General features: G+C 51.6%; 2 protein-coding genes across 2 annotated transcripts; both read right to left on the bottom strand.

The window, feature by feature from the left end:
* Positions 1-99: 99 nt before the first annotated feature.
* PHACADRAFT_172445 (uncharacterized protein) lies at positions 100-5,697 on the bottom strand. Its single transcript, XM_007394538.1, has 15 exons — positions 5,282-5,697; positions 5,069-5,227; positions 4,907-5,021; positions 4,553-4,852; positions 4,030-4,501; positions 3,950-3,976; positions 3,647-3,897; positions 3,564-3,595; positions 3,189-3,505; positions 2,977-3,088; positions 2,865-2,926; positions 2,576-2,805; positions 1,870-2,511; positions 1,280-1,812; positions 100-1,232 (listed from the first exon to the last, which is right to left on the bottom strand). The coding sequence occupies exons 1-15, from the start codon at positions 5,655-5,657 to the stop codon at positions 745-747; spliced, it is 4,116 nt and encodes a 1,371-aa protein (XP_007394600.1). The 5' UTR covers positions 5,658-5,697; the 3' UTR covers positions 100-744.
* Positions 5,698-6,583: 886 nt separating this feature from the next.
* Positions 6,584-9,598, bottom strand: PHACADRAFT_207955 (uncharacterized protein). Its single transcript, XM_007394537.1, has 12 exons — positions 9,140-9,598; positions 8,918-9,081; positions 8,736-8,866; positions 8,490-8,674; positions 8,292-8,435; positions 8,155-8,242; positions 7,708-8,095; positions 7,512-7,662; positions 7,384-7,460; positions 7,220-7,333; positions 7,035-7,166; positions 6,584-6,979 (listed from the first exon to the last, which is right to left on the bottom strand). The coding sequence occupies exons 1-12, from the start codon at positions 9,435-9,437 to the stop codon at positions 6,794-6,796; spliced, it is 2,058 nt and encodes a 685-aa protein (XP_007394599.1). The 5' UTR covers positions 9,438-9,598; the 3' UTR covers positions 6,584-6,793.
* Between the last annotated feature and the right edge of the window lie 300 nt (positions 9,599-9,898).

Genomic DNA, 9,898 nt, shown 5'->3' with positions numbered 1-9,898 from the left:
ACGCAACTAGAAGAGGTACTGGAGCAGGCTATCGCAGCAGTCTTCTGGCGAGGTAAGCTTCCATGTGGTACTTTTCGTTTGTCTCAGTCGCTGAGCTATGTGGCAGCTGCTGTGCGTTCTGTTGGTGACCAATCTCAGGGAGGATCCGAGAAGGTTCAATATTCTTTGCAGGTGAGTCCCGCGCAACCGGTCTGATAAGTTCCACCCGGCCTGATTAGACACCAAAAATAAAGATCAGACACTGGCAGGTACGTCCGCTCAGGTGCAAGCTATCATATCCAACACTCACAACTTCGTACAGCCCTGGCTCGGTACCGGCATCTCAGGGATGATGCTCTTCATCGCGCTCATTCTCACCAGACAACCCTGGCCCAAGCCGAACAGACACGGGCCTCACGTGAACGGCCTGGGTGTGCTAGAGCTTACCTGGCTCCTAGGCCGCGACCAGACCAGAATTGCGCGGCGCATGGCTGAGCTGGACAATCCAGATCCAGAAAATCTGAGAAGCCACGGGAAGACCCTCGCAGTCTCGTTCTGCGACTAGCAGGACCCATTCCGCTTACAGCTTTTTGAACCGTGCATAGAGCTGCAATTGTCTCCACCCCACCCGTTTATACAACCCATGCATCGTTCGTATTGACATCTGTATAGCGATCTGTATCGCGGCAATCTCTATAAAATAATAGTGTTACGTTATCATCCATTTGCTCTTCATGTACAACGTATTCAATAGCGAAAGCATTACTACAAATCCTTGGAGCTTGTTGAGCTTGGAACGGAGGAGGACATCGCAGCCAGCTTTGACAGAATTTGTCCAACCATGTGCTCTAGCCGACTTTGGCCCTCCTCTAACCCCTCAATCCTATTGTCCAGCTGCTGCACGCGTTGACGCAGCTCAGATATAGCTGTTTCTGAAGTGTACGCGCCAGCGTCATCAACCGAACTTGCCCTACTCCCAAGCATGGCTGGTTTGCATTGCACGAGAGCATGCGTATAGCTATGAGGAAACCGTGAAGAGACAAGCGCGCCGTCGCGGAGGGCAGTGCAGGCACTGCATGCGAAGGAATCCTCTTCAAAACGATTTGTCAAGGAGGGCTCATCGCAAGTGATGGATGGTTGCGCACCTGGACGAGAGCCATGGTACCACGATAGCTGCTTATATGGTTTATTGCACGTTGCGCATGGTAGAAGCATTCCAGCTTCACAATCGTTGCAAATGAAGAATCGACAGTCTGTGCCACTGTCAGTAAATCCCGAGAGAGAAGTAAGAAAACCTTACCTTCATCAAAGCAGTTTACACAGAACCAGCAGCTGCTCAACAAGTCGAGGCCGGCGGCACAGACACCACACGCGACTGTTGAATGAGACTGACGCCGCTGAGGCGACACAGGTCGTTTACTCTTCCCAGACAAGGTCTTGCGCACCGGCGAAATTGCAGGACCTTGAGCTTTCGACTTCGCTTGGGTATATTCTTCCACAATGCTGCCATTAACGGGAGACTCTTCGTCCACAGAGAAACCCGGAGCAAAACTATGCTTCAGCACGTGCTTGGCTGAGAGAAGTGCGGCTCGAGAAACTTCTTCTAGAGCATACATGTCCCTGAGGTGTTGGACGGTCCGGACCTTGACAACATCGTGAGAAGGGTGATGAAGAATCGCTCCTGCTCTTTGCTGCTTGATGTTCGCTGACCGACATCGCATATCGTCGCAGAAGTTGACCGTATTTGTATAATCACCATCGGGAGAGAGACAGTCCAAACAAATGATCCGTGCACCTCTGACCTGGTAAGTGCAGCCTGCGCACTCCACTCCGCTGAAGGCGAAAGAGTGATCAATACGACATAAAACCGTCGTCTGGTCAACAACTCACAGATGCTTCGGTACGAGAGCGAGTTGTGCGTCTCTCATGGCACGATAGAACGCTGCGTCTTCAGCTGTAATAGCTCCCCGTTTCGCCGTCCAGAGAAGACGCTCGCGCTGGTCAAGCGGGCGTCCATATGAAGTGTAGTTGCGAATGTCGAATTCGATGAGTGTGCTGCGAATTTCACGCCGCTCGGCGAAGAAGGTTTTAGAACAACTCTCCTTTCGGACGTGATAGATGATCGCGGAGCGGGCGTACTTCCACAAAGCTGCAATTCGGTTCTGCCGAAATTCTGAGGGTGAAGGGCGGCAGCACATCACTTCTGCCGGGATCCTCTTGAGAATGAAGCGATATTGATGAGTCTTAGGATCTTCTGTCCATCCTTCGGACCCAACGATGGTATGTTCGTCTTTCAGATATCCGGAAAAATATTTAGATCGAAACTCTTGGGAGTAATGTATGCTGAATTGGACGCGCAGATGGTTGCGGGTCTGCGAGCAAAGGCCCAGCAGGCGATACGTAGCACCGAAATGTGTCCCGTGATCCTCGAAATGGTGCTCCTGCGAATGACTCGGGCGTGCGTGGAATGAGGTCATGAGGAAGATTGGGTACTCTGTGTGACTGTATACGAATCCGTTCCACTGGCCAAAGCTATGCGAATGGATTACACGCATTATAAGAGCACAGAAATAGGTTGGATAGCAACGTCACGTACATGTCTCCGGTTTCAGTTAGAATGCCCTGTTCCCTTGGTTGAACCCTAGTCGAGTCACCAGAGACGCGCGGCAGTGGGATCAGTAATTGGTGGACGTGTTGGCATGAAGGAAGGTATCCAGGAAGCTCAGTCGCAGGCGGTGGGTCGTGCGTATCCACGGTTTCGTCGTCTACATCTATCTGCATACGGAGTGCTTTCCACATGGGTATCGCATCATGATAGTATTCAAACTGAATGGGAGTTCTGGTCGGCATCGTCGAGGAGGCCCACAAAATGACAAAGCACGCACTAGTTCACATGAAAATCTCTTGATATGTTGTGGTACATCCAGGCCTCTATGCAGAAGTAGTGCTTCACTTTTTGTTAGTAAAGAGCAGGACTTTCAGAAAATGCTAGCTCACTTGAGATTTGCTGATAGCGCTGAGAATATATTTGATGTACATGAAGTAGGCTATTCACGGACACCGCGAAGACGTGTTCGCACATTGCCTGCTCTTGAGCCAGATTAAACAGCTGCAAGTGATTTCGAAGTAATAGATAAAGCAGTGGAAAAATATACTGGCCTAAGTTAGCTCGTGACTCAGAAGGAAGAGGAGCGAGTGACTGAACGTACACCTTCCACTCTTCCAGAACCTACGACAGTCACAATGGTCTCTACCGCATCAAGGTTGTAGTTGATGCCCTCCAGGTTCTCCCTGATTCTCCTCTCTTCCGAAGAGAGGTAGTCGATAAACTTATGGTCGAAGTGGCGCAAGATAGAGGCGGCCGGCTGCAGTGACTCCACAATCTTCGCACTGTCCGTCCATGTCTGATGCAGGTAATTGTCCACCAGGGAGCGATTTCGTGGAAGAACATGACGCCTGAGTACGAACATGCGTGCAAAGATTCGGCGTATTTTGTCTCGATACCACGTTGCTGAAATGTGCCAACCTATATTGCGACGGTATGACTGTCCTGGTCCCGACATTCGCCTGTTGAACTGACTCACCGATAGTCCAATAAGCGAGCCAATGGCGCAGACTAGACGTAGCATTCATTATTATGTAGCAAGGACGTGGTAAGAAAACGCACCTCCAACCCAAGATTCTCGGCTGCTGCTCCGTGAACCTGTTCACCTCTGCGACAGTAACGTAGCCGGAGCCGTCTTCGTCAAAGGCCTCCTTAATGCGCTGAACATACAGAAGTTCGATGAAATCGGTGGTCCAGCTGTCTCTGCTCAAGTTCGATGTTTCTTCAAACGGTCCGTGGTGCCTGGATTTATTCTGAAAATGGTCGCGGAGGGTCACGGCAAACCTGTTAGAGGGTACGTTGGTCTTCCATCCCTGCCGCAAATAAATGTAAGACGCAAGTGTCGTATGAATAGAACGCACAAACCATCTCTCTCCACAATTCTCTCAACTCCTGATGATTGCGATTGTCAATTTATTGAATTCGCGAAAAGAATTTGAACATGCCTCGTCGTAGATGCCATCGTGCGGCCCCGTTCTCAGCTCCTGTATGACACGATCGTTACCCTCGTGGATAATAGCAGAGAGGTCCTCTTGCAGGCGTCGCTGAAGCGCGAACTTTCGTTGAAAGACAACCATATTTCTCTGTAGAGCGGTTTCCCAATCTTCCTGAAGACCATCTTTGACGTCATTGAGGACGACGGCGGAGTTCAACATGGTTCGCTCGCTCATGTCCGGTCTAAGCTTCGCGTCATCTACATCAAGCTGAAGATTGGGTGCGCTCCATATGCGACGGATCCCCTTGTTCCTCAAGGACTCGAGGCTATAGTCGAACTCGAGCAGTTCGCGGAGCGCGCTGTCATTGTGTTGTACTGATAGCGGACCGCCTCGTTCGTCAACTTTGGCCTCCATGAGAATCTCCTCCGGTGACTTCAGCTCGTGCAGCGCGCTCTGCAGAAGGCTGACAAGAACTACGAGACTAGTAGCTGATGTGAGCACGATAAGTTAAAGATACCGTCTGTAACCTTACTTGTCATTTTGAGCGTTCAAGGTGAGCTTCATTCCTTCTGTCGTTGTGGCGGTATGGATCGACAGCGCAAACTTCAGCTCCTTCTTCAACTGGTGGAAGCGGGCGACGTGCTCGGCAAGCCGTGCCTCCCAGATCGGACCTTTGAGTACCTTCACTAGCAGCCTTTTTTTCGAGTAAGTATCGCAGGCATTTGCGCAGTCCTTAATATCTTCCGCTGCTTGCCTCACGAGAGATTGCAGTCGGCCTTCTATAGTGACACCGTCTGGTCCTAAATGGTGAGGATCTTCGATGGTTCTTAACCTATATTCTTCACGCTTAAGCTAATCAATTAATCAAGCGGACGTCGACACTGACTGTACCAAGACCCTGATCATGTCCTTCATTGCGACGTATAGCGCGATGATTCTTTTGTCGTTCTCTTGACGTGTCCTTTCCATACTGTATACTGCCTTAAAGGCCAAGATCGCCGCTAGCCTCTGTCAGTCTTTGTCTCTGGTTCGCAGCCGTGAAGCATACCGGCCACAAACGGATGGATCTTAGCGACCTCGTCCAGAGCTTTCATGAACCAATGATAGTCGTCCATAAAAGTCTTAATGCCCTTCTGTAGCATCTGAACCGCAGCGGTGGTATCCGAGATCGTATCACTGCTCGGCTGGAGATCGTCAATACGTTCTCCTGCGCAAGTAAATGTGTCAGCAGAATGTGGTATATTGCAAGGGATTGAAGCACCTTGCCCATCTAGCACGCGTTCAGCCCTTGAGAAGAGCGGACCGCGATCCAGTTGAGGTGCTATCGGAACGAGACGGCTCAGTGACGGCTCCGAATCACTCTTCAACGTTGGATGGTTTGGGTAAGGATATGGAATTGGCATCGACGCCGCCAAAATCTCGAGGGAAGATGCGCATGTCTCCATAGGGGTTGTTTTGTGATCTGAGTCGCATAGGTCGTCCTCGGAAGCCGATCTACTCTCATACGACGCGAGGATGGGGGTGTCTGCGGCCAGTGTCGGCTCCGAGGGGGGTGTTCCATCACTTTCTCCGCTACCCCTAGCAGCTCGACAGCTTCTCCCCCTGCGTGAAAATCGACGTTGAAGGTGTCGCAACATTGCGGAGGGTCTAGTGAAGAGATGGGAAGGAAACCCAAGTTTTATACCGACCCCAACTGCGGTTCTGAACCTGTACCTTTAGCTTCGCAGCTGAGAGTCTGTGCAATATCAAAAAATTGAGATCCTTTCCCACCTTCACAATGCCGACTTGACACAGCCCGGTGACTCTGAGCCTAGGTCAAGGCGCGCAGGAACTTTCAGCATCTCATGAAGCTCGCTCAGCGTAATACGGCGACACAGTAGACCTGAATAGCAACTGCGAGATCGCTCAAGACTGTATGATGTTCTTCCTGCTGCTTCGAACGAAGACATCTTCCTTAGACATGGGGGTAGGCGCTTAAACCCGAGGATGGGACCCTGAGCATCGCCCCCAGTTGCATCATCTACGGGCACCACGCATATTACGTACGGTGGATATTGACAGCTGTACACCACTTACTAAATTGCAGCTAGCCTCGGCGTGCTGATCTGTCCGTCGACGGACTTAGTTGACGGCGTCTTCTGCCTCAGCCTACATGTGGCCACCAAAAGGACTAGGGGACGTTGCTGTATGGGCATTCTTGAGCATGATTCTGAAGGCTTAATCGGACCGTACCGAGTATGCCGAACCATACGGTTCATGTGGCAGGACCGTTATACGGACAAGAATAAGCCTTGCTGACAATGGGCTTTACGTAGTACTTGCATCAGCTGGCGTGGGGTCGGTGTCCATGTGCCAAACCACAATCAACACTGCATTATGAAGCCCCAGTATATCTGTGGGTTTTCTTCTCAGTGGACGATTAGTCAAGAGACCGAACGCAGCACTTACAGCAAGACCTGCCATGGTATGGCACAGTGCGGTCTCTGCGGGTCCTGATAGGGCTTAGGTTAGTCCACGAGCGCGCTCCTGCCGGTCTATCATGACACGCTCTAACTGTGCCCACAGTACTAGTGTTGGATATCCATGCGGATGCTGTGAGGCAGGGAAAGACTCACGGCAGTCCTGAAACGGATATACACAATCAGTACTGTATGCCACGTCACTTACTGCTTTCTGCTGTGCAACACATTGCGTCCTGCCTGTGTAACCCAGAGTTCAAGACTGCTCTTACTTACAGATCGCCATTAGCTGTACATCATTCAATGCGTGCTATCTAGCTATCAAGATCCATCGGATCTGCCCTCGACGGCGGCTCGACGACCATGGATGATGAGTCAGTCGGTGTGTCAATCGCCATGGCCTGAATCGTCGTCAATGGGGAATTTGGATCCTCTATGTTGGCAAGCGCCTCAGGACCCAGTTCCTCAAAAAATGCCATGTTGTTCTCCTTCACATCGTTCTGCGGGTTCACACGTCAGACTTATCATAAGCGCAGTTCGTACGTAACACGATACCTTGATTCCCTCGGGCCAGGGCAGCTTAACGCTCTCTTCTTCCTGCGGGACAGAGCGGCTGTAGATCAGCAAGAATGGTCCGGCACCCAAGTGAAGACCGGCAGGGTCTTCGAGAACCTCCGCTTCGGGTACCTACGCGTTGCGAGAGTGAGATTGAGACACAGACACGTACGTTACATGCCTACCTCGATTGTGGTATTCTCTGCGGTCTTCCACCATATCCCTCTGCGTTTGACGTAGGAGTAGAGATGGCTCCGGCCGTAGAATCCATCGTGCATAAGCACAGCACGTAGCTCATACTGAGAGTGCATATCAATTATCTGTCCAGTGGAGCCCACGTCATGCGTACCCTGAAATCTTGCAGTCCCGGACAGTCGAAGGCCCGCTCTGCTTCGGCCTTGCACTTCTCTATGGATGCCTCGGTGGCTGTCAATCCATCAGGGGTATATTCACGACGAAGATCAGCGCGAGATTTACATTCAAGTTCTGCTTCGATTTGCCCGATGATTTTACGCAAAGTTGCTGCTGTATCCTGCACTGTGCCCCTCCGCATCTCGTCGCTGTCATCTTCTACAACGTTCTCGTAGTAGTAGGCCGCCGACCGCAAATCTGCCAGTATGTCCCGACCCTGTAAACAAGATTAGCTCCGTCGTGAGTCCAACTATAACATTACCTCAAACTTCGTCAGTGCGGCCCTCGTTGCCTCCAGTTGCACGACCTCCCCAAGTAATTCTTGTTGCAGTTTCCGCTTCTCGCCAGCCATAGAGGCCTTGTCGTACAGGAACCGGTCCAAGTAGAAGTATGCGGGAAAATTGAAGCGCAGTCTGTCACTCGAACTGCGGGTAAGTTGGAACGCGACAACATCGGACGGCTTCAGGATGAGTTGTGGTGCTAAGGGATCATCGGATGCTTCCTTCAGCTCCTTGGCCAGACAGGTGACGAGGTCGTTAGCGTCCAGGAAGCCATACACCGAGATCTTAGCTATAGCGCAGTCACAGTTCTGAGTGAAGGGCCCTCGATAGGGTTCGAGATTGCTGGGTCCATGGCGAAAGAAGAATAGTCTTGTTGAAAATTGACACATAAGATATGAACCGCGCCTAGACGACCAGCTAGACTTCACCTTTGCCAACTATCCTGCTTCAAGGCATCTGTCGCAGCGTCAGCGTGTAAGGCAGACTCTACAGCTAAGGCGATCTTCTCGTAGAATGCTAGATAATCAATCATTAAATAGCCAAAACAAACGAAGGAATGTCCTACCAAATGCGAGATCTCCAGGGCCCTCGTTTGGTCTACTCCATGGGTCCACCGCAATGTCTTCTATGAGCTGGTCAGCATGGAGTTCGGACAACCTTGAATATTCCATGTAGACGAAGGTTTCTAATAGTGCCCATACTTTCCGGCCTGGTAATGAAAATCTTCAGAAGGCCGCATGCCTTGAGCAATTCATTGGCAGACCTGGCCCGCCGCCCGGAGGCACAATGGCGTTATCCGGATCTAGCGTGATTTCACTAATCTCTGCGGGAGTTGATATCGGAAAATAGCTGCATATAGCTTTGCGGACTTGTGGTACGAAGTAGAGGGCATGTAGCACCATCGCAGCATAAATGTGACGGGGATTAGACACTCGGAGAGCGACAGGACTGATATCATATGAATTATCATGAGACTATAGGACAACCACACACGAGAGACACTACGTACGTCTCTCCTTGCCTAATCCGTTCTTCCAGAGGCTTCTTGGAAGGTTGTTCCGTGGACAGTGTTTCGCTTAGACTGGCCTCTATGGCTTGGTGCATGTCCTGGTCATCCTGAGACAGCGCAGAGACGGCAACCTGCAAATTTCAACCAGGTCAGATGCGTACGACCCAGAGAAGGCGGCGAACATTTGAAGGGACAACCGCCCAGTTGGGATCTGGTGCTCGAGTACTTGGCCCAAAGGTCGGTCCTGACTCTTCGAGGGACATGGCCATTGCTCTCTTGAGGTCTTCAGATTCGTCGTCGGCTGTAAGGTCTATTGGAGGAACTTCTGGCTTCTCTGGCCTCGAAGCTGTCCGTGTAATCCATGAGCTGCGGGTCGTTCCTCGCGAGTCTCGAGATACACTCACGTGGGGGACTACGAGGATGCGGCGGTGCCTGGGCTCGCATCTGCATGTCAGCTTCACGGAGACTGTGCAAGCCAAGGAAGTCATCTGTTGTGGGCGTAGTGTCCATTCCACTGTTCGGGTCGTCCAGTAGTGCCTGGATCGTGCGCTCGATATTCCCGCTATGCCTTCTGAGTAGGCTCAACACCTGCTGCTCCGTACATGCACCAGCAAGCACTTCTAGAACCTGATTCATCTTCTGAGACTCGACAGGCGTCGGAGGGGCGGGCCTAAAGGGACCCTCCGCAGCGGTGGCGGTCATGGTAGCGTCGGCTCGGCTCGATGCAATTTCGCGATTGTTCACAGAGTTTCTGCGTGGTGAGAGGCCCTGGTATACGTCTGACCGTTGTGCAGCGAGGCAAAAGCGAAGCGACAGCGGTAAATGTGATGGAGGCTGAGGAGATCTCGTTCGTTGTTCAAAGCGTTCCCAAGCCCGCGTCACTCGCAGCACTTCCCCGCCACAACTATGGGCGTCTGGTCTACAAGTGCTCGTCTCGTCCGGACCACCCACTCCAACGCCTGCTCTCAACATGTCCCCAAACCAGCGAACAAAGGCGGCACATACTGACTGCTGGTCTCATAACCTTCGCCACAATGCCCATCTTCCTGACTCTGATTCCGACGACGACTCGCCGCCGGATCGCGACTCTGGTCTAGGCAGCTCAGACGATTCGAGCCAATGTGCACCTATCTCTGGAGATGCTAAACTCATCAAAGACCTGG

Source organism: Phanerochaete carnosa (assembly GCF_000300595.1).
Source record: "Phanerochaete carnosa HHB-10118-sp unplaced genomic scaffold PHACAscaffold_4, whole genome shotgun sequence".
In the NCBI taxonomy this organism is placed as follows: domain Eukaryota; kingdom Fungi; phylum Basidiomycota; class Agaricomycetes; order Polyporales; family Phanerochaetaceae; genus Phanerochaete; species Phanerochaete carnosa.
Note: the sequence above shows the minus strand (reverse complement) of the source record. Positions and strands in the feature narration are given on the sequence as shown.